General features: G+C 53.0%; 1 protein-coding gene across 4 annotated transcripts in view; it reads right to left on the reverse strand.

The window, feature by feature from the left end:
• Positions 1–257: 257 nt before the first annotated feature.
• PTPA (protein phosphatase 2 phosphatase activator) overlaps positions 258–27,605 on the reverse strand; it is a 33,607-nt gene continuing 6,259 nt past the window's right edge. For 2 of the 4 annotated variants that reach the window (XM_026457137.1, XM_026457138.1), the window contains exons 3-10: positions 26,881–26,967; positions 20,414–20,539; positions 17,954–18,071; positions 14,842–14,941; positions 12,579–12,703; positions 11,482–11,582; positions 6,632–6,739; positions 258–1,812 (exon numbers count right to left, since the gene is read on the reverse strand). In XM_026457137.1, coding sequence (XP_026312922.1) covers positions 1,735–1,812; positions 6,632–6,739; positions 11,482–11,582; positions 12,579–12,703; positions 14,842–14,941; positions 17,954–18,071; positions 20,414–20,539; positions 26,881–26,967 — 843 coding nt within the window. In that variant the 3' untranslated portion in view covers positions 258–1,734. Of the gene's footprint in view, positions 1,813–6,631; positions 6,740–9,520; positions 11,583–12,578; positions 12,704–14,841; positions 14,942–17,953; positions 18,072–20,413; positions 20,540–26,880; positions 26,968–27,605 lie in introns of all 4 variants that reach the window. The other 2 variants (XR_003309966.1, XM_026457139.1) reach the window with 2 other exon arrangements.

Genomic DNA, 27,605 nt, shown 5'->3' on the forward strand with positions numbered 1-27,605 from the left:
CTGCTGTCCACTCCTGGCAGTCACCCTGTGACTGTCCTCATTTTGTGAATGAGGAAGCTGGGGCTCAGAGGCTTCAGTAACTTACAACCTTGCAGCTGGGGCTGCAGACAGATGGGATTTAAACCCAGGAAAGGTTCAACCCAAACTGAAACAGCTCAAGTCTCAGACACTGTGGCCTGAGGGAAGGGGACCTGATGGAGGTCAGTCATGCAGACATGGGCTAAACATGTGACATGAAAAGACATACCTCACACTGGTGACAGGTGCAAAACAGAGGCTTTAATCCGAACAGCAGTGAGGGTGCAAGGGGTTGGGAGCCCAAAGGGGGATGGGGGAGCCAGGAAGGGGTGTCTGGCCCTGGGAGAGAGGTGGACACTGGGCCTCTTGTGAGAAACTGTCACTGACCTTTGGGACTCCTGACCCAGCCTCTGCCCAGACCATCACCGGATTCCAGGCCGAGCCCCTGTGTTGTGCTTCTCAGTGCTCCCCCTTCCCGAAGGGTGTGTGGACCCAGACACAGGAGGGGGCAGTGGAGAAGGGCAGGCCTGGGGGACAAGCCTGTAAGAGGCAGGCCCAGAAACAGCCCTAGGAGAAACCTCAATTGGTGGCCCTCAATGGGCCTGCCCAGCCCCCTTCTGGGCCCATCCTCAGAGCCAAAGCCGGGGCTTGGGAGGCAGTCACTTACCTCACCCTATAAAGGCAATGGACAGTTCAGGGAGGTGGGAGGACAAGGCGTGGGACCGCCACCTTCTGGGCCCACCCACCACCCAGGGGAACAGAGAAGCAGGGCCCACAGTCCCAGGGTGAAACTCGCAGCAGCACAAAGGTAGCAGAAGCTGCCGGGCCTAAGACTGCCAAAAGGAATCCAGGCTCTCCAGATACAATGGGCCCCAAGCCCCTTCCTGAGTTTCTGCCACCCTCCTCCCTGCCAGGGAAGGTTCTGGAAAGACGTGCCTCACCCTATCAGCTGGGCCCTCCCAGGAGCCCAGCACCTACCCAAAGGACAGCTTCCATTGGCTATGCTACCCTTGGGGAGCGGGAGAGATGTGGCTATAGCCAGGAAACCCAGCAAAGTCAAGGGCTAGAGAACAGAAGAGCCAGGAGGAGGCTTGGACACAGAGGGCCTCAGGCCCAGGGGGCAGGGTGAAAAGGAGCCTGGGAGGGGCACCAGCCAGGACAGCTAAGGCCTCTCCACCACCCCACCCCACCCCAGCCCATGGCTGGCAGCCAGCATCAGCTTCCAGCCCTAGCATAGATGGCCACCCCAGCATGGCCTGGGAAACTGACCTGCCCCTGCAAGGAGCAACTCCAACCCTTAGAAAGGCATTGACTCCAGGAAAGGAAAAGCAATGGAAGCAGCAGGGTATCTCCCCTCCCCTCCCTGCAGTGCTGCAGAACAGCCCCTGCTCTCAAAACCAGACTGGACAGGAGCGAAGGGAGAAGAGGCTAGGAACAGGAGAGGGTGGCGGAGTGACCGGGCCCCAAACCCTCTCTTCTGGCCAGTCCAGCACAGGGGAGCTCAGGAGACCGGCTACACTTTGGTCACTTCTCCCAACTTGGGCCCTGAAGCCTTATGCTCCAAGCCCCCTCAACCCCGTCTCACCACCCCACCCCAGTAAACAGCCTCTCATCAAACGGGATGAACAGAGGGAGGGGATGGGGAGGGGCCACTGCTGGGGTGGGGAAGGCAGGCACAGGAACTGTGGCCTGGGTGGCTCTTCGGCTCAGCCCCTCCTAGCCCGACGTGACAGGATGGATGGGCAGCAGGCTTCCGAACTTGAAGTGCTGGATCACAGGGAACTTCTCCAGGCACTGTGAGGAAGGAGCAGGTGAGCAGAGTGGTGAGGGCCACACCACACCCCTGCCAGGACCCCAACAACCGCAGCAGCTCCCAGGTGTCCATCCCAGGCCCAGGAAGTGGCCCTGCCAGGGGAGCCCCCAGGCCTTCCTCCCCAGTTCCTCACTACTTCTATCCCAAAATACCCACTCCACAACGAGACCCACGAGAGAGAGAGAAAAGGCAGCCCAAACCTACAAGGTAGAAACCGAGAAGAGACAGCCAAGTGACATCACTTGGCCGAGAGAGGGAAGTTGGGAATCTGAGGTGAAAAGAACCCTCCTGATCACTGCGGACGCCCCCAGCCCAGGTCCCGGTTCTAGAGAAGAGACATGGGGACATCTGAACGAACATAAGCCTAAGAGGCTGAGGCTGGGCCCCGGAGCCTGTTTTCTCCAGTTTTCAGTTCTCTGGAGTGAAAAAGGCATCTTGGCACTTCAGAGTGAGACAAGAAGCAGCAGCTGACATTGAGATCCCCCCACTCCTGGGCAATTCCCAGCAGCCTGTGTGGGGGGCAGGGGAAAAAGAGTGCTGAACAGGGGAATGGCTGAGCAGGGGGGAGGCCCAACTCCCTAAGCCCAGCCCAGCCAGGCTCCTAGCAGAGAAGCAGAGCTGGAGAGCAAGCGACAGAGCCTATCACAGAAGCTAGGCTGGTCCACAGGCAGCCGACCCCAGCTTCCAGCCGCAGCTCCCACAACAGCACCCCCATGCCCGCCACACCTGGACACTAGCTCTCACAGGAGCCGCTGTGGGCATGTGAGGGTTGGATCTGCCAAGACTGACCAGGGCCTCCTCCCACACCTTTGGCCACAGAAACAATCAGAGTATGTTAAGCACCTCCTGGCTGGGGTGGAACAAGACTTACGGCCTCAGAGAGAGTAAGAGTCTCACTCTGTGGCTGTGGTCTCAACCTCCAACTAACTTAGAGAGACAAAAGGGGTGCTATGACTGGCCCAGGTTCCCTCTCCTCAAAAAGCAGCTGTAGAACATAGGAGGAAGAGGCACGGGGGTGACGAGTGGGTCAAAGAGGCGCCAAGAGGGGAGGGAAAGAAGGATGGAAATCTAGTTCATGGTGGAGTGGGGAGCAGAGCCCTGGCCACAGCGAGGATCCTGGGTCTGAGGCACAGAATGTGGGGAGCAGGGAGCGGGAGGTGGTCCCTGGGCGGGAGGGGGAGCAGCCGCAGATCCAGGCCAGAGGCCAAGGCAGCTGCCATGGTGCTTATGTCATCCGGGAAGTGGTCATAAGAGCTCTCCCACCCCCCAGGGCCCTGGAATTCCTGAAGGGGTCAAAGGTCAATCTCCCTCTAGCTCCCACAGGAGAAGCTGCAAGGCAAGAAGGGGTGGAGGCAGGGGTTCTTTCCATTCTGCCCACAGGACCCCAGAGTCAGCCCCCTCAGAGCCACAGGAGAGGCCAGGAACTGGGCCAAGGAAGGCTAAGGCTCCAGGGCAGGAGGAGCCTCCAGCCCCGCCTTTCTCCCAGCAAGGCCCTCCCATGTACCTGGGCGGAGCAGCAGCTTCAGCCTGTCCCCTCTGACCTTCCAGCCAGAGGTGATTCAAGCTGGGGAAGGGACTCCCTGGGTCCTGACAAGGTCCTTCTGAAGGCAGCAACTGCATAGCCGTGGCCCACAGGAAAGACAGGCCCCCACAACCACACAAGGCCTCTGAGAGCACTTGGTTGTTCGGTCAGAAAAGCTGGGACAGTTAGACCCAAATCCTGAGGCTACCCACTGCCAGGCTGGTCAGACTTCTGTGGCAGCCCAGGAGGCTGACTTCCCTCAATCAACCAGTTCTGACTGAAAACCCAGCCTTCCTACCTACCCCTGGACTGCAAGACTGGCAGGCCTTGGAGGGCCTCCCTACGGTCTAAGAATTGGCCAGAGAAAGCAAGCCCTCTCCTTGGACCTCTGTGCAGGCAAAATGCCAGCCCATGGGCCCTTCGGGACTAAGGACTAAGGGCTACTTGCTAGTAAGTTGCCAATGAGTCCTAAACACTGCAAAGACTTGGTGATCTCTTCTTTTTTTTTTTCTCAAAGATGGAGTCTCGCTCTGTTGCCCAGGCTGGAGTGCAGTGGCACGATCTCGGCTCTCTGCAACCTCCATCTCCCAAATTCAAGTGATTCTCCTGCCTCAGCCTCCTGAGTAGCTGGAATTACAGGTGCGCATCATGATGCCAGGCTAACTTTTGTATTTTTAGTAGAGACAGTGTTTCACCATGTTGGCCAGGCTGGTCACGAACTCCTGACCTCAGGTGATCTACCTGCCTTGGCCTCCCAAAGTGCTGGGATTACAGGCGTGAGCCACCGCACCCAGCCAGTGATCTTTTTTTTTTCTTTGAGACGGAGTCTCACTGTTGCCCAGGCTGGAGTGCAGTGGTATGATCTCGACTCACTGCAACCTCTGCCTCCCAGGTTCAAGCGATTCTCCCGTCTCAGCCTCCCAAGTAGCTGGGACCACAGGTATGAGCCACCACACCCAGATAATTTTCATATTTTTAGTAGAGATGGCGTTTCACCATGTTGCCCAGGTTGGTCTCGAACTCCTGGCCTCAAGTGATTCACCCGCCTCAGCCTCCCAAAGTGCTGGGATTACAGGCGAAGACTTGATCTTTTTTTTTTTTTTTTTTTTTTTGAGACAGTCTCGCTCTGTCACCCAGGCTGGAGTGCAGTGGCACCATCTCAGCTCACTGCAAGCTCCACCTCCCAGGTTCACACCATTCTCCTGCCTCAGCCTCCTGAGTAGCTGGGACTACAGGCACCCGCCACCACACCCGGCTAATTTTTCATATTTTTAGTAGAGATGGGGTTTCACTGTGTTAGCCAGGATGGTCTTGATCTCCTGACCTCGTGATCTGCCCGCCTCGGCCTCCCAAAGTGCTGGGATTACAGGCGTGAGCCACCGTGCCCGGCCTGACTTGGTGATCTTAAAGTCAGTGAGTTCCAGCGTCACCCTACACAGGAGCCTGTCCCCTTCCCCACACACCGCCTGCCACAGGAAGGCCACTTTGTGATTACTAGAGAGCCCCTCGTCCTGAGATGGTCACTTTCAGTGTCCTCCTTGTGTTCGCCACCCTGTGCTCAGCCCCCACGGAGACCCCAACAGCCTGTGCAGAGCGGACCATCCCTGTGTTCTTGCCACACCATTTTCAAACCAAATATGCTCCTCCCTCATCCTCTGTCAGCCCGGAGTTCTTTTGTCTCTGGAAGGGCAGGTAAGAGAAGGGGACAGGGTCTCTAACCCTATCCTTTGGGCCTTAGAGCCTGAGTCAAGATAAGTTTAGAGTCACTTGAATTAAGAGGCTTGTAGAGTACTTCAGGTACCAAGCAGGGAAGGCAGCCAGAGTCCTCTCTTTGGCACACAAGGGTTGGGGTTGAGAGGAGGCTGGAGGGCGCTGTGCACCTCTCACATGCTCAGACACCCTGAGCGGTGGAGGGGGGAGCACAGTAGAGTGAGATTTCCCCAGCAGTCCCCACTGTGGGACTGGCGGGGGTGGGGCCGTCAGGAACACCAGGACACCAGAGGGCAGTGACCCACGGCAGAGGAGTGGAGAGCTGGGGGTGGCCAGCTGTGGCCGGAAGGAGCCTAGGCAGCTCCAGCCAACAGGCTCTCAGGCCTCTCAGATTAGAGAGGTATGTGGGTTGGAACCTAAACACAGGATGTGAGGTCCAGAGGAAGGGGACCAAAGTGGGAGGGGACGGAAGGGAGAGAGGGCCCGGCCTGCTCAGTTCAAGCCTCATTAACCCCTTCAGGACTGAGTGTAGGGAGCCAAGCCAACTGGAAGTATCTGTGCTCCCCCACCCCACTGGCCTCTGGCACCCTTCCCCGTTGTCCCGCCTCTGCTGATGGGATCCAGGAAGCCCCAGGTCCAATGAAGACCTGGAGCAACCCTTCTCAGAAGAGAAGGCCGGCCAGAAGTCAAGAGATGGTGCCCACAGGACACTGTCTGAGGCCATGAACTAGTCACCAGGACCAGCCTGAGGACAGAAAGAAGGGACTTTAGGGACCCATCACTCCAGGTGTGGAACTTCACATCCAGCCCTTCCCTGGCCAAGGTCAAACAGTTCTAGAATTAGTCTTCCCAGGAAGTGGGAGGAGCTAGCAGAAGGGACAGGGTAGAAATAAAATGTCTCCTCCCCACTTCCAAGAGGGAAAAGGCCACCTCCTTGGCTGGGAGAACACCGCCAAGAGGGCAGGAGACACCCTCGGCTGCCTGCCAGCAGGGGGAGCTCCAGGAAACCTCGGCTCTCCTCTCCTCCACATCTGATTTGAGAGCAGGGAAAACTATTTGCATCAAAATCCCTGAAGGGGGTCCATAAAAATGCCAATTCCTGGCCTACCATCAGACCTCCCACCACTCAGCGATCATTCACAGTAACATTTGGAGGCAGCACTTTAGAGATGCCTCCAAAGGGTAAGACCCTTCCCAGGTATGCCATGGGAGAGCCAGACTCAGGCTGCCCAAGCCTCGAGGAGCCTTCGGCCACTTGACAAGGGAGAACAGAGGCCCCCATCACCCCAACTCCCCACGCAGCAGGTCCTTGCCTCAGCCTCCAAGCTCATCAGGACAGAGCTGGGCTGCAGCTTTTCAGGGCTGGGGTGGCTGGTGCTTCTCTGACTGCCCATGCCCCAGACGGGAGATTCCAAGGCCCCAAGTGTCAGAGGGGCTGGCCTAAGATTCAGAGCAAAACAGTGGGGTAGGAGGAAGCAGGAGCCCCAGGCCCCACATCTTTTGCTTTGTCCCCAGCCCAGGACTAAGTGCGGCAGCAGGGACGGGCACAATGGCCAGCCCCCACTCACCTCGGCCTTATACATGCGGATGAGACCCTGGTTCACTTTGGACCAGGAAGGGACAGCGCTGATGTTCCACAGCTGGTTGGAGTGCTCTGCAAATGGGCCAGTCTTCATCTGAAAAAGAGAAGCCACAAGAAGAGGCAGGGGCTGGCTGGGAGCTCATCCCTCCTCCCCTGCAGCAAAGTCACACCCATGCATGCATACATACACACACACACACACGCAACACACACGCAGACACTTGGGAACTAAGCTACAACATCTGCCTGGGGTGCAAACATACAAACAGGCACATGCAAGTGCCAAAGACAGGGTTCCCCCTTGGCCCTCAAGGCCTGCTAGGAAAATATAAACATTCCATGCCCACCCACCCACAGCCACCCCTTTTTCTCCCACAGCCAAAAAAAAGGGGGCCTGATTCCTGTCACCCACCAAATCCCGCAGCCTCAGAAAGATAAGATCTCCACCTGAGCTTCTGGTGTCGTTCCCACCGACTCCCCAGGAGCCTCAGAGCGCCTCTCCAGCACAGGGGTTCACTCGGGTTCAGATAAACAGCAGCAGCAGCTCGACCCCACCCCTCCAGGCCCACCCCTTCTCCCCCAGGCCCCCCCCACAGGACACGTGGTCTGCACCTGCCACCAGCAGAGCTAAAAGAGATGAGGAAAGGGTCAATTTGCAAGAGGACCAAGGTGGGTATGACCAAACCCAGGTATCCAACAGCCCTCTGCATGGCAGGCAGAGTGAGGGAAGAGAGGGCGGATGGGAGGCAGGGGTGCCTGAAGGAGCAGTCAGCCTGGCCTGGCCAGGAGGTGGGGAAGGGGTGGCCGCCACAACAGCTGAAAGAGGCAGGCACAAGGACGGATCCATTCCTGGTCCTCCCTCTTGCCAAAGAGTCTGACCCTCCAGGAAGGAAGAGAAAGATTCTGCAGCCAGCATGAAATTCCCATGACGTCAGAAACCACAGAGGGACGCCTGTGTGCCTGAGCATATCCCCCTGACACCACGAGTCTAGCACATTTGTATTTATTAACCAAGCAGTTCATAATTCCCCTCAACATATCCCCCCAGCTCATAGGCAGTATTTACAGGGGAACAGGGCTCTGCACCCCAGACCCATGCTGCAGAAGGAAGACTCTGCAGAGGCTGAGTCTGGCAAACAAACAGAGACTTGGAAGGTTCCAGAAACATGCAGGTGTCAGGGGAGGCTGGGTTATCTGAAGGAGAAAAAATAAGCCAGAAACGCTCTCCAAAATGGGGCATCAGTTCCCCCACGAGGGCCCTTAGGAGCCCCCACTCTTGAGCCATGGGCTGCCACCTGGTGACCCACTCCTGGCAGGCCTCTTGCTTCTCTAGTAAGAGCAACTGTGACAAAACTTTTAAGATTTAAGTCAAAAAAAAACTGTCATTTTACCCCCTCATCTCCCTCCCCTGGCCCAGGTGCCCAAAAAGCCCATCCAAACACCCATGTTCAGGAGCAAGGACAACAGGCTCCTCCCTCCCCTCCTCTCCTCTCCCAGGCTCCACCACAGCCAAGCAAGAGCGCGAGGCACTCGACAGAGACAAAGCCCACCCTGGTCCCTGGGGGCCTTGTCTTGGGCCACCTGCTTCACCCAGAATCATCCAAGGCTCTCTCCTCCAGGAGGGCAGCCAGGCACCCCCAGCCTACAGGGGCCTCACCTCGGGGAGCTTTGTTTCAACTGCCCAGCTCAACTACACTCCACCCCCAGCCCCCCCCCCCCCCCCCCCCCCCCCCTCCCACCCCTTCCCCAGTCTACAGGCTCCAGCCCCGTGCATACTTCCAGGCCTGGGAAAGCTTAGGGAGCATGGAGCTGTGTTTCACTCTCTGGACAGGGCCCTCTGAGCAAGCAACCAGGGGGCGGGCACCCTGTCGGCTTTGTCTGCCAGGGGCCTGCCCAGCAAGGGCTCCGAGGCAAAGGCAGGCAGATGGGCACTGGAAGACAGAGCCCCTGCCTCCTGGCCAGCGTCGCCCACCAGGGCCAAAGAACAGATCCTCAAAAGGCCTCTGGCAGAGCCAGGGCTGGGCCCATATCCTGGAGCTCTGGTGGCCCTGGGCCCCCAAACCCACAGAAAGGCCAGAGAGGTAGTTTATTTGGAGGGGCTGCAGGCTGCCCCCAGGCCTTCAGTGCCCAGGGCCTCCCTAAGTCCTTCAGAAGGAGACCCTGTAACTCTGGCAAAGAAAAACGGACGATGGGGGGAAAAAGGAATCGGGACTAGAAGACAAAAAAAAAAAAAAAAAAAAATTAGCTCATTCTAGCCACAAAGGGAGAAGAGAAAGAACCAGAACGAACGAGCGACCGAGCGAGCTGCAGCCCGCAGTGACCCCAGGGGAATCGTGTGAGTCAGAGCAGCCATATTGAGCAGGAAATTACTCACAGACGCTGCGTTCCTGCCTCTCCACTCCCCAGAGAATCGGCCTTTTGTAAATGGCTCCTCTGTCAGTAACTGGGGGGATGGGCGGGGGTGGGGAGGCTCTGCACAGCGCCTTCCTGTCAGCTCCTTCCCTTCCAGCTGAAATCTGATCCCTCCCTTCCCAAAACTCCAAATTTAGAAGCCAGATTGAAACTGAAATTCTTTTCCTGCCTGCCCTGGGCTCTTAAAGGCGCCAGGGCTGCATTTCCAGAGGCTGTAGAGGCCCTGCAAGGTGGGGTCCCTCACCTTGGATGCCCAAGGGTATCAGTGCGGTCTTGGCATGAGACCCAGAAAGGGCTGCCCGATTCCATTCCCAAGTTCTAGTGTTTTATTTAATCTCCCAGTTAAAAGAGCACCATGGTGAATCCAGGATCTCCAGAGGAAACACTGCCTCCTTCCCAACCAAGGTGTACAGAACTCTGTGCAAGCCTCTAGGTCCCCAGTGAGCTAGGCCAGGCCACTCACCAACTAGGGGCTGCAAAATGCTGCTCACTGCTCCGAGGTGGAAGAGGGTGGGCGCTCTGGAGAACCAACACAACGTGTGCTCCAACCAGCAGCCACGTGGCAAGATGGGCCCTTGCTGCAGCCACCTCAGCTCCTGGGCACACTCCTCCTAGCGCCCACTGTTGAACACCATGCCCAAGAGCCTAGACCCAAAGTGAAAACCCGGCCCTGTGGAGAAGGTGCGGAACAGCCAAAAACTCTAGGCACGCCCTCCCCTCCCTGTTCCTTCTGAGGCCTCAAATAAATGTAACCAAACCCTCTCCAAGTTCAATGTGCCTCTCCTGCCACCTAGTGGCTACTTTGAGATTTCCTCTAGTGGAGGAACTGGGTCCCAAACTTTGGAAAAGCTTTTGGGGTTTTTATACCAACATCATCAGCCAACCAACTAAAGACACAAAATTTTACCATGGAATCAATTCCCAAAATCCTGGAGGCCAGGCCTGGCCTGCCTCCTAGTTAGAATATAGACAGGGATCCAGAGGCCTGGCCAGCCGCCAGGGGGAGCCCAAACGGCTCAGCCTTTCAGCCACACGCAAGAGCTCAAGTATGGAATCTGCACCCTTCTTCCCACCCTGCTCCTCCAGCTTATCCTGAGGTCCCCCAGGGCTCCACAGACCCCCACATTCCACTCCACAGAGAGCAGCGCGTGACTGGCTTTCAAGGCAGTGAGCCAGGCTGCCCCCGAGTCCTCCCGACCTTGGGCCTGCCACACTGCTGAGGGCAGCAGATCTCCAGGAACGAAGCGGTGGCCGCCCAGCCATCAGGCCCGGCTCCATTTGCTGACTTGGAAAAAATGTGTCATTCCCCTCTGGCCCCTGGAGTTTGGCAGAAGCCTGAGCCGAATGTTGACCAGGAAGAGCTCGGAGCCAAGGCTGCTGGTTATAACCCAGCTTTCTCCACCTCTTCGGGGGCTCGGAATACACAGCCCGGACGGACAGCAGCCCCCATGGCCAGCGTCCACAGGCCTGCTAAGGACCTCACTGAGGCAGCAGACATCCGTGCTGGTGTAAGGAAAGGAACTGAGGAGGGATAGAACTCTCAAACCCTCTCCAGATAGCAGAGCTAGGGCACCCTTTGGAAACTGGGGCATGGGGATGGCAGGGAGGATGAAAAGTCCTAACATCTCCCTGAAGAGAGGTCCAGAGAGCAGAGGGTCCCCAGCTTTCCTGTGCAGTCACCTGGCAAGTGTGTTTAGATGCAGGTTCCTGGCTCTCGTCCCCTAAGATTCTGATGCAGTAAGTTGGGATGGGGTGCCCAGGAATGTGCATTTTAACAAACACCCTAGGAGACCTTGCACAAGTGGTCCAGGGCCCACTATAAGGAATCCTGCCTTAGTGAGACAAGAACTTTCAGTTCCAGAGCCCAGCCATGGGGCTGGCTGTCCAGTGACTGCCACAACAGGCCAGGCCTGCATACTCCCACACTGGCACTTTGCTCGGGCCCATGTCCTCAGGCACTGACAGAGACGTGTCCCTTCGACAGAAAAGCTGTCTGTGCCAGAAGTTCACTCCATCTCCTCTGGTGGTTTCATTTTACACATCCACAAGCACATGGTTCTACAGACCCTTGTGGGGCTCCACTGAAAGATGCCGACCCTCCCCCACAAATCTCCCCCACCCTGACCCTTTCAGACCTGCTGCAGCAGTCACCAAGGCCAGTTAGTGACCAAGTCTTAGACCCTCATCTCGAGACTCCTGTGGTGTTTAGGAGAAACTGAAGGAGAACTGGGCGGAGGCCCTGACAGTCAGCAGCGGCTGACTCAGGAGAGGCCCAGTGGTGCTTCCTTTTCAATACCCCACTCCGGCCAGCCCTGCCATTTTGGGCAGCAGCTCTGGCTCTTCTGATCCACTGTAAAGCCACCATTCTCGGTTCATCTAAGCCTGGAAGCAGCCATGGGCTTCTCTCTCACCCCTCCTCCTCACCTCGGTGATAAACAGGATACATTCCAGGAACATGTAGTCCTTGTGGTTCTCATTCACGGCCTTCTCATCCACAAAGTGTCTGGGCTCCAGGTATGGGTGGTCTGGGAAGAGGAATGGGCCCCAGGGTTCAGAACCAGGCCCCACCACTACCTGGGCAACCCGGCCCAGCAGTCACACCCACGTAAGGGCCTCAGTCCTGCCCATGGTGCCCTCAACACCTCACCATGAAGGAGCAGTAAATGGCTCTGGGTTTGTGTATTCTAATGTGCTAAGCTCTAGCTGCATGGCATTGGACGCATGACTTCATCCTGCCAAGGTTCAGTTTCCTCACCTGGACAGTGGGGACAAGAACAGCACCTCCTCCTAGGGGCCATGACAATAATTACCACGCCTACAGCACGCAGTATGGTGCCTGGCGCAGGTGCCAGTCAACAGAGCTGGCCTCATGCTGGCAGACCATTCGCAGGTTCACTGAGAAGATTTAGGGAGGCAATGCACCTAAGGCCACAACTAATGGTCATTTATGAATATCATTCTGTAGGCAGTTCACTCTTCATCAAAATAGAGATGATCACCCACCCCCATCCTGAAAACCAGCTTCAAGAGTGGGGGAGACACCAGAGCAGGCCTCTCTGAGCCTTACAGGAAGCAGGCCCACCGCCCAGCACTTGGTGGCTGCTCCCTAACAGGCCGCTTTGCACACAGCTTGATAATAACAGTGGATGACACTGGTCACCAAATCAAAAGGGTCCCTCGTTTTCAACATAAAACCCCACAGCTGCTGCCAGGAGCTGGGGCGCATTTCACATCAGTCCGTTATGTGCCAGGCATGCGCCCTTGCTCCAGCCCATGTCACTTCCCATTATCTTGGCGGCGCTTGGCCTCCGCCTCCCCCAGCCCACCACACGGGCTTTCACAGCAGAAGGTCGACAGCAAACAGCCTCCCTCAATAGCTGGTCTAATGCCCTGCTTTCCAAGCTGTCACTGTCTGCCCTGGGCAGGAAGAAGGGAAGGAGGGAGCGCAGGAGGGGCAGGGGAGGGCCACAGAACGCAGCCTCGGTTGCGGGTGGAGGGATAGGCGCCTCCCGCTCCAGTACCTATCAGCTGTGAACTGCCCCAGATGAAGGGCAGAAACTGGAAGTCATCCAGACCCCACACTCCCTGGCTGCCGGCTGGCTCCATCCTGTATGTTTTCTGGAGTTTCCGCATAACCTCAAGGTACCTGCACAGGAGGGCAGGGAAAGGGAAGGTAGCAAAAAGTAAAAAGACAGTCTCACCCTTTTGGCCACTGGGAGCACAAGGAGGCCACAAAATAACCCCTGAAGAGTGTAACTGGTCTCAATTTCAATAATGTAGCTTCATTTCCCCCAACAAACACTCAGCCATCTTTTGGCTCAGGAAAGGGAAAAAAAATCACTGATTGGGGCCCAGGCGAGGTGGCTCACGCCTATAATCCCAGCACTTTGGGAGGCCGAGGCATGTGGATCACAAGATCAGGAGATCGAGACCATCCTGGCTAACATGGTGAAACCCATTCTCTATGAAAAATACAAAAAATCAGCCAGGTGGCCAGGCGCGGTGGCTCAAGCCTGTAATCCCAGCACTTTGGGAGGCCGAGGCGGGCAGATCACGAGGTCAGGAGATCGAGACCATCCTGGCTAACATGGTGAAACCCCGTCTCTACTAAAAAAATACAAAAAACTAGCTGGGCGAGGTGGCGGGCGCCTATAGTCCCAGCTACTCGGGAGGCTGAGGCAGGAGAATGGCGTAAACCCGGGAGGCGGAGCTTGCAGTGAGCTGACATCCGGCCACTGCACTCCAGCCTGGGCGACAGAGCGAGACTCCGTCTCAAAAAAAAAAAAAAAAAAGAAAAAAAAATCAGCCAGGTATGGTGGTGGGCACCTGTAGTCTCAGCTACTCTGGAGGTTGAGGCAGGAGAACGGCATGAACCCAGGAGGCAGAGCTTGCAGTGAGCCGAGATCTTGCCACTGCACTCCAGCCTGGGCAACAGAGCGAGATGCTGTCTCAAAAAAAAATAAAAAATAAAAAACAAAAATCACTGATTAGGAAGGTGGGTTTTGGTGCCATCAACTCCTGACAACTTGTAAAACCCTGGGCAGGGCCTCAGCCTCTCCAGCCTCAGTCGGCCTGTCTGAAAGCTGACACAAGTCCCAGCAGGTTATCTCCTAGGTTCTTCTGGTTCCAACCTTCACTTTTATCAGAGGCTGCGTATCAGCCACCTGGGCTCCATCACAGGCCTGCAGCAGCAGCAGCACTGCTAGACTGGGGCCCGCAATGGGGATTTGAAGAGCTCTGGGTAACTGATCCACATCAGTGCTGCCCAGTGACTAGCTTGGGTGGTGCGGGGCAGCAGGTCAAAGTCTGACTACCCGCATTCAGCTGGCGTGAACCCAGTGAAGACACCGGATACCTCTGTGCCTCAGTTTCCTCATATGTAAAATGGAAATAAACAGTTGCTATTTCACAGGGTTGTTGTAAGAATTAATGAGTTATACATAAAGTGCTTAGAATTCTTCCTCCACATGGTCAACACCGTGTGGGCACTGGCAGATATTATGTGACAATTCTTTTTTTTTTTTTTTTTTTTTGAGGCGGAGTCTTGCTCTGTCGCCAGGACTGGAGTGCAGTGGCCAGATCTCAGCTCACTGCAAGCTCCGCCTCCCGGGTTTACTCCACTCTCCTGCCTCAGCCTCCCGAGTAGCTGAGACTACAGGCGCCCGCCACCTCACCCAGCTAGTTTTTGTATTTTTTTTTTTAGTAGAGACGGGGTTTCACCATGTTAGCCAGGATGGTCTCGATCTCCTGACCTCGTGATCCCCCCGTCTCGGCCTCCCAGACAATTCTTTTTTTTTGAGACAGAGTCTCACTCTGTCACCCAGTCTGGAGTGCAGTGGCATGATCTCAGCTCACTGCAACCTCCACCTCCTGGGTTCAAGCAATTCTCCTGCCTCAGCCTTCTGAGTAGCTGGAATTATAGGCCAGTGCCACCATACCCAGCTGATTCTTATATTTTTAGTAGAGACGGGGTTTCACCATGTTGGTCGAACACCTGACCTTGTGATCCGCCTGCCTGGGCCTCCCAAAGTGCTGGGATTACAGGCGTGAGCCACTGCGCCCGGCCTACGTGACAATTCTTTCACTTGTTTTTACTTGGAGGTTAATTTGAACCTGTTGGAAAAAAGCCTTGGGCACTCTATCCACAGCCACAGCTTGATTAAGACAGGACAAGAGAACCATGAACCACTCAGGAGAACCCTACAGCACCCCATTTCCCAGTCTGAGGAGGAAAGAGATGGCCCCTCACGCCCCCTCCTCCAACCCTCCTGTCCTTTCTCTCACCGATTGAACACCTTGAAGACAATAGCTATTTGGTCATCCACCCGGAGCACCCCAATCTTGCAGAGACAGCAGAGGAAAGCAGCAAAGGCTGCCTCATGCCCTGGAGGAGAAAAAACAACCAAGGTTGACAGTCATCCAGGTAAAGGACTGGGATTGTTTTATTCTCCCAGAGTCCAAATCGCTGATAAGTGCCCCTCTGAGGTAGGTGGTCAACATGGAGACAATGAGACCTCTTCCCCATTCAGAAAGATGTGCTAGGTCCTTTCCTTTCAAGAACTATAATACTGGCTGGGCATGGTGGCTTATGTCTGTAATCCCAGCACTTCAGGAGGCTGAGGCAGGCAGACTGCTTGAGCTCAGGAGTTCGAGATTAGCCTGGCCAACATGGCAAAACTCTGTCTCTACAAAAAATACAAAAATTAGCCAGACATGGTGGCATGTGCCCGTGGTCCCAACTACTCAGGAGGCTGAGATGGAGGATCACCTGAGCCCAGGAGGTTGAGGCTGCAGTGAGCCATGATAAGGCCACTGCACTCCAGCCTGGGCAACAAAGTGAGACTGTCTCAAAAAAAAAAAAAAAAGAAAAAAAAGAACTACCAGTACTATAATTCTACTCCTAAAAGACCCGGGCTGGACATTTACATTTCATCATGTAGGGTTAACCCACTGAGCACTTCCACCATATTTACTAAGCACCTACTAAGTAAGCAGTCACCATCCATGTTACACACTAGGAGACAGTGACAAGTCAGTCCCTGCCCCCAAAAAGTTTATGATCTATCAGAGACAACAGACATTATAAATATAGTCACTACTATGATTCCAGCTCTGAAGGAGAAAGACAGGGTGCTAACTGGAGGATATCACAGGAGGACCCTGACATAAGGGTTCAAGGTTTCCCCTAAGGAAGTAACATCTAATCTGAAATCTGAAAGATGTGAGTTGGCAAGGCAAAGGGAGTGAGGGAAGCAAGAAATGCATTCTAGCCAGAAGGAATAGCATGTGTATAGGCCTTGAGGCAAGAAAAAGCTTGATCTGTTTGAGGAACCCTAAGGCGGCCAGTATGTCCAAGGCAGTGAGAGCAAGGGAGAACGTGTGATGACAGGAGGCTACAGGTCACATGGGCCTTGTGGCCATCAGAAAGAACTCAGACTTTACCCTAAGAGCAATAGGGAGTCACTGCAGGCTTCTAAGCAGGGAACACATGATCAGATTACAGGGTGAAAAAGCACCCTCCTTCCTTTCCCAGTCATATCAAACAGCAACGGTCTGCACTATAGGAACTACTCACTGGACTGTGATTGAATCCCATTGTTCACAGTGTCACACAAAACCTATCTGGAGGGAGGTGAGAAGAGAATGTGTCAGAGAATACTTCTGCCCTGTCTCTGGAGGACAAAGACCCCTCCAGGGCCTGGAAGCTTGTGAGCTCAGTTTCCTTCCCCTACCACAGTTTTCAATTATGACCAGCCATGGCCCAGGCTCCCATTGTTCAGGGGTTCGAATGCAGCTCGGGCACCAACCCCTGCTGATGTGGCCAGTCTTCCCTCTTTTATCTCTTCCCTGCTGGTCTTAGTCAAAGCCCCACCCAGTCCAAGAGGGCCCTTCTCCAGGGCCTGCCTCTGTGGCTGGGGCTCTCTCTTGTGGATCACATTCCCCAGACAAGGGGAGGGCTGAGCGGTGCTCCCATTTGCCTGCTTCAGGGAAGAAGGAAAGGTGGGCCCTTACCAAAGCAGAGGTCCTCCTTAGCTACACAGGCCATGCCCTGACCTAGAGAACGCCTCCCTTTTATATTTTTGAGAGATGGGGTCTCAGCATGGTGGCTCACACCTATAATCCAAGCACTTTGGGAGGCTGAGGTGGGAGAACAGCTTGAGCTCAGGAGTTCAAGACCAGTCTGGGCAACATGGCAAAACCCCTTTTCTATAAAAACTACAAAACAATCAGCTGGGCGCAGTGGCTCACACCTGTAATCCCAGTCCCAGCACTTTGGGAGGCCAAGGCGGATGGAGAAGTAACCTCACCAGAGGTCAGGAGTTCGAGACCACCCTGGCCAACATGGTGAAACCCTGTCTCTACTAAAAACACTAAAATTAGCCAGGTGTGGTGGCGTGTGCCTGTAGTCCCGGCAGAAGAATCACTTGAACCCAGGAAGTGGAGGTTGCAAGTGAGCCAAGATTGTGCCACTGCACTCCAGCCTGGGCAACAGAGTGAGACTCTGTCTCAAAAAAATAAATAAATAAATTGCCCGGCTGGTGGTACACACCTGTAGTCCCAGGTACTGGGGAGTGGGGAGATGCAGAGGCGGGAGGATCACTTGGGCCCAGGAGGTCAAGGCTGCAGTGGGCCAAGATCACATCACTGTACTGCAGCCTGGGTGACAAAGCAAGACCCTGTCTTAAAAAATGTATATATAAATAAAAATGACTTAAAATAAATTTTTAGAAAAGAGATGGAGTCTCACTACATTGTCTAGGCTGGTCTTAAACTCCTGAGCTCGGGCATTCCTCCCCCTCGGCCTCCCAAAGTGCTGGGATTACAGGCGTGCACCACAGCACCTGTCCACACTTCCCTTTTAAGGTGCCCACATGCTCCCTCTCCTCAAAGTCCAAGTCTGCTTGGCTTACATGGACCACAGAACCAAAGAGCTCAAGAGCACAGAGAATGTGGCTAAGAGACAAGGGGTGCAAGGGAGAGGGTGTACCATGACACTGCAAAGGCCACCAAGAAGCGTTCCCATTTCTCAAAGCTTCAGTAAGCTGCTGCCTTGACATACAGTAAGTGTTCAATTAATAATTATTATTTTGGTGATGATGAGTTGCTCAGAGACCATTTTCACAAGAACAGAAAGCAGCGCTGCATGAGCACCATGCACAGGGCATCAGCTCCCCCTGGTGGACTACGGCAGAGCCACAGCATCTGGGCCTCCCTGCATGCCTACGCCCTCCCTGCCCATGAAACCACCCTGCACCCCAGCTGGCCCCAAAAGGCTGCAGGTGCTTGGCAAATTCTTGATTGCTCTTGCTTGCTAAGAGGGCCCTAAGACCACCTGAAGCCCAAAAAAGAAAGCAGTGAAGCTAGATAAGTACAGAGCCCCACAAGCAGCAGATACCTGTGCCGTAGTCAATGCGCGTGGAGTTCCCCACTGACTCCTTTAGGTAAACAGCCACCTCAGGCACAGCAGCTGCCAGATGGGTGGGGACCACTGTGGCCACCAAGTTTTCTGCTTCCTGGTAACACAAGAGACACAAAGTGGTGGCAGCACATTAAGCAGCATCCCAGTGGGCAGGTGCCCAGGGGCAGCACCTGACTGGGGGCCCACGCTACCATGCCAGGCCAGCCTGGTTCCCTGTTCTGATGGGCCACAGAAGGAAGGGGAGGGACAGCATTTATTATTCTACAGCAGAAGACTACCCAGGCAGCTTATAATCGACTGATTCTTCCAGGGCACAGGGGTCTAGGGGCAAGACAGGAGGAATCTGGAAAAAAGCCTCAACCCTCCCACGTGGTAAATCACTGGAGCCCCACAGAGACTCTGGTAGGTCAATGCTATGATTCCCACACAGGCCACCTTCCTAAGAGTTTGTGTCATGTGCCATTAAAAGACATGCAGAAGAATGTTCACAGCAGCATTGTTTAGAGTAGCCAAAAGGTGGAAATGCAATGGAAATGTCCATCAACAGTGAAATGAATAAATTGTGGTATAGTCATACAATAGAACACTACACAGCAAAGAAAAAGACTTACAGCTAGACACGAAAACATGGATGAATCTCAGACATGACATCGAGCAAAAGAAGCCAGCGAGTTATACGAAGTTCAGAAACATGGAAAAAAATCAATTTATGGAATAGAAATCAGAATAATCTGAGCAATAACAATTGGGAAGGGGAGCACTCCAGCTAGAATGTTCTATTGCTTCGCATGAGTGGTGAATCCATGGGTAAAAAACTTGGCATGAGTAAGCTGTACAGCTATAATTTGTCAGCTTTAATACATAACTTAAGGTTGGGAGCAGTGGCTTACACCTGTAATCCCAACACTTTAGGAGGCCAAGGTGGGCAGATCACCTGAGGCCAGGATTTCGAGACCAGCCTGGCCAACATGATGAAACCCCATCTCTACTAAAAATACAAAAATTAGCCAGGGGTGGTGGCACATGCTGTAGTCCCAGCAACTTGGAGTGTGAGGCAGGAGGATTGCTTGAGCCCAGCAGGTCAAGGCTGCAGGGAGCTGCACTCCAGCCTGAGCAACAGAAAAGAAAAAAAAAAAAAAAGACCATGTACCATCTTAAGAGTCCAGAGGCAGGCCCGGGCCTCTCTTGGGAACAGCACTTCACTGGGTCCTGAGTCCTCCCCTCTGCTCTATGTGAAAATATTGGGCCAGAGCAATTAGGACCCAAATTTCCTTAAGCTCAGTTATAGAAAACTGGCATGAGAATCTCCTGGAAAGCTGGTGAAAATCCAGATTCCCAGTCCCTACCCAGACCTGTAGACTCTGCTTTTCTAGACAGGGTCTGAGATCCTTCATTTTTATTTTATTTTTGTTTGATTTGAACAGGTAACACCTTCATAAGATTCAAAAATAAAAACATCAGTAGGGGATCAGTTCAATAGACTAGTCCATCTACACCATGGAGTATGCAGCTAGCATTCCAAGCAGGTGTGCAATGGCTCCATCATAGGTCAGTGCATCCTCAAACTCCAGAGCTCAAGTCATTCTCCTGCTTCAGCCACCCAAGTAGCTGAAACCAAAGGCATGTACCACCATTTCTTATTTTTTGCAGAAACGGGGTTTTGCTATGTTGCCTAGCCTACTCACAAACTCCTGGGCTCTAGTGATCCTCCCACCTTAACCTCCCCGAATTCTGAGATTACATGCATGAGCCACCATGCCCAGCTATTAAAAAAATTCCTTTTTGGGGCAGGCACAGTGGCTCACGCCTGTAATCCCAGCACTTTGGGAGGCCAAGACAGGCGGATCACGAGGTCAGGAGATCGAGACCATCCTGGTTAATACGGTGAAACCCTGTCTCTACTAAAAATACAAAAAATTAGCCAGGCGTGGTGGCGGGCACCTGTAATCCCAGCTGCTCAGGAGGCTGAGGCAGGAGAATGGCGTGAACCCGGGAGGCGGAGCTTACAGTGAGCTGAGATCACGCCACTGCACTCCAGCCTGGGTGACAGAGCAAGACTCCGTCTTGGCAGGGGGGAGAAAAAAAAATTCCTTTTCATAGCTGCACAGTACTCCATGATGTGGATGGACTAATTTATTTAAATGATCCCCTACATATGGATACTTGGAACATTTCCAGTTTGCCATAATACAGATAGTGACTTAATAAACAGCCTTGTAGTGCAGAGGGCTGTATATGCATAGTCGTGTTTCCCAGAAGATGACCAAGAGAGCATAAACTCATTTGTAATTCTGCTAAGTGAAATTGCCATTTTAACAAACTGTCTGAGATTTGTATATGCCTAGAAGCGCTATACAATGCAGGCGCCTTCCCAACTGGTGCCAGAACCACCCTCACTGCCAACCCAGTCCCTGGCCTGTCCTGTGGCAGCCTCACCTCATCAAGTTTGGCATACCAGGTCCTGTATGCCTTATTCCCAAACCGAGAGGGCTGGTCCACTGGAGGAGTCTCATCAATCCACCTGTCCAGCGTGTTGAGAAGAGCAACTAGTTTCTCAATGGCCTGTGGAGGCAAAATAGAGGGGTCCAAGCCACAGTGACAAGTGGCTCCCGCTTAGCCACAGAGGGAAGTCCACTGCTGCCAGACAATGACCGACCCCTTGGCATGGCCCCTGCTGGCCACCCTCCCCCATCCCTCTTTCTTCCCCACTGTCCTGAATATGAAGAAGGGTCAGGGGAGCACGATGGGATTTCCAGAGAGGGAAGCACACTAGGCTGATGGGACAGGGACGGGGTGGCTTTAGCATCTGGTTTCTATAGGCAGCCTACCCATGGGCTGCCACTATAGATAAGCAAACTCCAGCCCTGACATCTTTTTAAAAAGACTTTATGGAAGCCTTTTGTTCAGTATGCAATACCTACCCATCATAAAAAATAGAAATATAAACAGAAGAAAATGAAAATAACCAGCAATCCTGCCACCCAGAAATACACTAAACTTTTATTTTTTTTGAGACGGAGTTTCGCTCGTTGCCCAGGCTGGAGTGCAGTGGCGCAATCTCGGCTCACCGCAACCTCTGCCTCCCAGGTTCAAGCAATTCTCCTGCCTCAGCCTCCCAAGTAGCTGGGATTACAGGCACACGCCACCACGCCCAGCTAATTTTTGTATTTCTAGTAGAGATAGGGTTTCTCCATGTTGGTCAGGCTGGTCTCAAACTCCTGACCTCAAGTGATCCACCTGCATCAGCCTCCCAAAGTTCTGGGATTACAGGCGTGAGCCATCATGCCCGGCCTACGTTAAACATTTTAATATACCCTTCTATGTTATCTTCTTATAGTGTTTTATATTGTTTAGCATGGTGGGTCTGGATTCAAACCACAGCTAAAACACCATTTAGTTGCTGTGAGACCTTGAGCAAGTGACTAACTCTGAGCCTCTCAGTTTCTTCGTCTAAAGAATGGGGCTGATGATAAATACCTCCTAAGGTGCATAGTGTCCGGCACGGGGTAACGGAATACATTCATCACAGGACACATTCTGCTTTGCAGCCTGCTCCTTTTCCTCATGAACCTCATTCCACATCTACATATAAACATAATCTTATGACAACCTTTACTAAGTGAATAACATTTCATCATGCCACTGCATTATAATTAATTTAACTAATTCCTCACTGTTAAATGTTTGGGTTATTTCCACCTGTTTCACTATCTATTTCATACACAATGCTATGGTAAATCAGTTTGCAACTCAAATCTTTGTGGAAATGCCATCATGTGCAATGCTTTGTAGGGTGGCAGAGTTTGAGAGCCTTATGCCTTTCCCACAGAAGACAGGGACCAAGAAGTAGAATCGGAGTCAGAGGTGCGGGCAGCATTGGCACATAAAATGTTACTCAATGAAGAAATCAGGTGGCTGTCTATCCAACCCAAAGGTCAGTTAGAAGGTGCTCCTTCCAGGCTGGCTTGTAGAAAAAGGCCAGCACCAGGGCTGGTGGAAAATACAATGCAGAGGCTATCTGCAGCCAGTCAGTCCTGGGAAGAGTCCCTGCCAGGAAGTGGATCTTGCCTGTGTCTATGGAAACAAATGGTATAAGAAGAAACTTACACGAAATCCTGGCACTGGGTAGGAACTAGCAGGGTGATGCCCACGTGAGAAGTTATGCCTGGGAGGACAAGGCAGACCAGGCCTGCCAGGTGCAAAGACTCAGCCAAGAGCTATGTATGTACTTAGGGAGAGGCAGGCTTAAGCTAATGAAACTCAGGCTGGCCATGCCCCCAGCTGCATATGTGAAACCGGCCCTGAATGCTGCTCTCTCTCATCTCCCCTTTATCTAGACTTGGGACATGGAAGGACAGGAAAAGTAGCCTGTAAGAGGAGAAATTTCCCTTTACACCTGGCTAAAGCAGAGGGCCAGGATGGCATAAAGCTGCCTTGCTGAAATGTGAGAGCGCTGGCAGAGCCTGGCTTTGTGAAGAACCAGGAATGGCTGATAAGCACAGGTCAGACCTAACCCATGCAGCAATGGGGGCTTACAATGGATGGCACAGTTATGTTGGCCCCAGGAAGCACCAGTCAGCCCCAGATGCCCCAGCGATCTCAGTCTTAGGCAAGGCACTGAAGGGGACAGAGATGGCAGAGGTCACAGGAGCCAGGCCCCAGCTGCTAGCTCAGCTGGGCCAATGAATAATTCAAAGGCTCCTAGCTCCTTTTCAGGAGAGGGCTTTTTGAATGTAGGGGCTGCCTCTATTGTTTGTTGTGTTGGGAGAGAAGGGCTGGAAGAAAGGGCACTGGGGCTGAAACCCCTTTGAGGCACAAAGAACAACTCCAGCTCTCCCATTCTCCCTAGGCCAGTGCTTCCTTTTTGGATTTCAGGGACCAGTAAAATCTTCCCTAAAATTGTACTGTCCATTTTTTAATTTTGCCCCCTTGTAGGTTTTAAAAAAGCAAACAGAACAACAACAAAAATAAACCTCCTATCACATTTATTTTGCAAAAATCAAAAATGTTAACCCCCATAAGAGGAGGACAGGCATCATTTAAAGTAAGAGCTAGTTGGCCAGGTGCAGTGGCTCACGTCTGTAATCCCAGCACTTTGGGAGGCCAAGACAGGCAGATCACCTGAGGTCGGGAGTTCGAGACCAGCCTGATCAACATGGAGAAATCCCATCTCTACTAAAAATACAAAATTAGTCGGACATGGTGGCACATGCCTGTAATTCCAGCTAGTCAGGAGGCTAAGGCAGAATAATCATTTGAACCCAGGAGGCGGAGGTTGTAGTGAGCCAAGATCGCACCATTGCACTCCATCCTGGGTTGGAACAAGACTCCATCTCAAAAATAAAAATAAAAATAAATAATAAAAAATAAAAGCTAGCTTTTTTTTTTCTTTTTGAGGTGGAGTCTCGGAGTCTCGCATTGTTGTCTGGGCTGGAGTGCAGTGGCACCATCTTAGATCACTGCAACCTTCGCCTCCCGGGTTTCAAGGGATTCTCCTGACTCAACCTCCCAAGTAGCTGGGATTACAGGTGCCTGCCACCATGCCCAGCTAATTTTTTGTATCTTTAGTAGAGACGGGGTTCCACCGTGTTGGCCAGGCTGGTCTTGAACTCCTGACCTTGTGATTCACCCGCCTTGGCCTCCCAAGGTGCTGGGATGACAGGCATGAGCCACCACGCCCAGCCAAGAGCTAGCTTTCTATGCAACAACACTATTGAAAATTAGAACTCAGGCCGGGCACGGTGGCTCAAGCCTGTAATCCCAGCACTTTGGGAGGCCGAGACGGGCAGATCACAAGGTCAGGAGATTGAGACCATCCTGGCTAACATGGTGAAACCCCGTCTCTACTAAAAAATACAAAACAACTAGCTGGGCGAGGTGGCGGGCGCCTGTGGTCCCGGCTACTTGGGAGGCTGAGGCGGGAGAATGGCGTGAACCCAGGAGGCAGAGCTTGCAGTGAGCTGAGATCCGGCCACTGCACTCCAGCCTGGGCGACACAGCGAGACTCCGTCTCAAAAAAAAAAAAAAAAGAAAATTAGAACTCACTAATGCCTAATGGTAACAATAGCTAATAACAATCCAAGTATTTATTTAGTATGTGTTAGGCACTATGCAAAAGACAACCCCTACTCATGGGATCTCAGTGAATCTTCCCCAAAGGGCCATGAGTAGTCTGCTGACTCTTACCACTCTACGGATGAGGAAACAGAGGGTCAAAAATGACAAAGTCATTGGTTCACAAGTGATGAAACTAGCCAGCCTGACTCCAGAACCCAAGCGTGTAACTACACTGCAATCCTGCCAAAGCATAGTCTTTAAGCTAAGACAATACCTGGGCCGGGCGCAGCAGCTCGTCTGTAATCCCAGCACTTTGGGAGGCAAAGGCAGGTGAATCACAGGTAGGTAGGGAGTTTGAGACCAGCCTGGCCAACATGGTGAAACCCCATCTCTACTAAAAATACAAAAATTAGCCGGGTGTGATGGTGGGCGCCTGTAATCCCAGCTACTCAGGAGGCTGAGGCAGGAGAATCGCCTGAGCCTGGGAGGTGGAGGCTGCAGTGAGCCAAGATCATGCCATTGCATTCCAGTCTCGGCGACAAGAAAAAACTCAAAAAAAAAAAAAAAAAAAGACAATACCTGCTTGTTGTGGATGGCTACCATCAAAATCACGGGCAATTACGGGACTTGGCAGTTAAGGATTTGCTGGGGTAATTACAAACTTCCCCTTTAATTAGCCTTCCTCCAGGACATTCCTGGCCCACTGAGTACAGCTGAGCATCCCTTACCACAGGCTCCAGGAGGAACCTCCTTTCCCCAGCCATCCTGCACCCAGACCCTCAGTTCCAGAGCCCAAAAGGAACCCAAAAAGCCACTAATGGGCCTGGCTCCCAGGGGAAGGCTGTCTACCAGAAGCACAGGCCTGATTCTCCTGAAATGAACAGAATAGGACCTCAGTCACCCTACAGCCAGACAGGCCCAGCAGTAGGCAGCTCTGCCAGGGGCTGGGTATAAGGGTGAAGCACGCAATGTTAATCTTGGGGCAGGTGGAGAAACTGGGCCAGGGCAGGGCCACACCTTACCCAACAGGCCCAAGGCTGTGGCTAGAGAGCTGGATAGGCCAAAGTACTGAGAGAGGACTTTCAGGCCCTGGTGTCTGAGATAAGAGACTCAAGGTGGCTCTGGGCCAACTGGGACATGAACCCAAGAGGCTCCTGCAGGCCTAGGTCCTAGCCCTGGGAGACAGCATCCAGAAAAAGCAGCCAGTAAGGCCACACCTTCCAATCAGTATCTGCCTCCCCTCAGCTCTTGCCCTCGCTACACAAACAAAACCATCTCTGAAACAACATCCATCCAGAAAGCACCCACCAGGCAGTGTGAACCCAAATGCAAAAAAATGCATGTGCCCTTTGACTCCACATTTCCGCATCTAAGAATGAATCCTTCGGAAACAAGGCCCACAGATCTATGGGCAGGGATGCAACGATATGCGAGGAGCGATGTTTACCGAGATAATCTAAAAGTCTGAAGATGGGGGCTGTTTAAATAAATGAGGGGCCAAGTTTGATGGCTCACATCTGTTACCCCAGCACTTTGGGAGACCATGGCAGGAGGATTGCTTGAGCTCAGGAGTTCGAGACCAGCCTGGGCAACATGGCAAGACCCTGTCTCTATATTTTAAAAAAAATAAAACAAATAAATGAGGGCACAGCTCACTGCAGGAGAAGAGGAGCTCTTGCTTTCCTGGGTGTCTACTGTCAGTAGGGGCTGCCCTGGAAGCTGGGTATGAGAAACACAGGAAAAGATCAGCTCTGCTGTGAATGTCTAACACATGTCTATTACTGATCTCTCCAGTGAGCACATTTACTATTTTGTAATCTGTTTTAATTTCAAAACTTATATAAAAACAGCAGGCCAGGTGCAGTGGCTCATGCCTATAATCCCAGCACTTTGGGAGGCTGAGGCAGGCAGATCACCTGAGCTCAGGAGTTTGAGATCAGTCTGACCAACATGGAGAAACCCCGTCTCTACTAAAAATTCAAAATTAGCCAGGCGTGGTGGCACACACCTGTAATCCCTGCTGCTCAGGAGGCTGAGGCAGGAGAATCACTTGAACCCGGAGGCAGAGGTTTCGGTGAGCCGAGATTGCGCCACTGCACTCCAGCCTGGGCAACAAGAGCGAAACTACGTCTCAAAAAAAAAAAAATTTGGCAAAAATACTAACTATAAAACAGCATGTTTACCTTGATCTCAATTTTATAAATATCCACCTATTCACAGATTTTTAAAATTAGAAATATAGACATGAAAATGTGAAGTGCACATGTATTTGGGCAATCTTATTTTCTGCACTGGCCCGGTGGTGGGCACTGAGCCCACGAGACTCTGAAGCTATTTTTTTTTGAGACAGAGTCTCGCTCTGTTGCCCAGGTTGGAGTGCAGTGGCACAAACTCAGCTCACTGCAAGCTCTGCCTCCTGGGTTCACGCCATTCTCCTGCCTCAGCCTCCCGAGTAGATGGGACTACAGGCGCCCGCCACCACACCCGGCTAATTTTTTGGATTTTTTTTTTTTAGATGGAGTCTCTCTCTTTCACCCAGGCTGGAGTGCAGTGGCGCAATCTCGGCTCACTACAAGCTCCACCTCCTGGGTTCAGGCCATTCTCCTGCCTCAGCCTCCCGAGTAGCTGGGACTACAGGCGCCCGCCACCAGGCCCGGTTAACTTTTTTGTATTTTTAATAGAGATGGGGTTTCACTGTGTTAGCCAGGATGGTCTCGATCGCCTGACCTCGTGATCTGCCCGCCTCAGCCTCCCAAAGTGCTGGGATTACAGGCGTGAGCCACCGCGCCCAGCGACTCTGGAGCTATTTTTGGAAAGGCTGCTGCAGCGGTTCCTCCTGGGCCTACCTCAGAGACTTTGTACTCGAAGGTCAGTTTCTTCCCCTTCACACCTTCGTTGAGGGTAAGGATGAATCCGATGTAGTCAGCGTATGCCTACCAAACAGAGAGGAGAATGGGAGAGGGGTGGCAGACCCTCCCTACCACCTGCCCCAAGCTCCACCAGGTTACCAAAGAGCTCTGAGTTTTCTTCTTCTCTTGAGCCTGACTCCCAACCCCACAGCAGGAGAAGTAGAAACATAATGCCAAATACCCGACCCCTACCCTCCAGAAAAGCTGGCAAGACAGTGACCACAGCAACACGCTAATCTCCAGCCAGAACAAGTACTCACTATTGCTGCCAGCAGTTTCTTGACACAACAGACCTATAAGGTAGACACTGCTGTTGCCGTCTTACAGATGAGGAAACCAAGGGTCTTGCCCCCAGCAATCAGCCACCACAGGCAGGCCAGGCTGTCTAGTTGCAGTGCAGATGCCTGCCACAGACAGGTCTCCCCACACAACCATCCCCAGCTTTCAACCAGACACTCTCTTCCCTGCCGGGCTGCAGTTACACCCAACATAAGGATAAGAAAACACTGAGGGTCAGGTGTTGTGGCTCAAGTCTGTAATCCTAGCACTTTGGGAGGCTGAGGCAGGAGGATCACTTGAACCCAGGAGCTTGAGACCAGCCTGGGCAACATAGTGAGACCCCATTTCTCCAAAAAATTAAAAGGTTTGCCAGGCATGGTGCC

The sequence above is a fragment of the Piliocolobus tephrosceles genome, chromosome 14, assembly GCF_002776525.5.
Source record: "Piliocolobus tephrosceles isolate RC106 chromosome 14, ASM277652v3, whole genome shotgun sequence".
NCBI lineage: Eukaryota > Metazoa > Chordata > Mammalia > Primates > Cercopithecidae > Piliocolobus > Piliocolobus tephrosceles.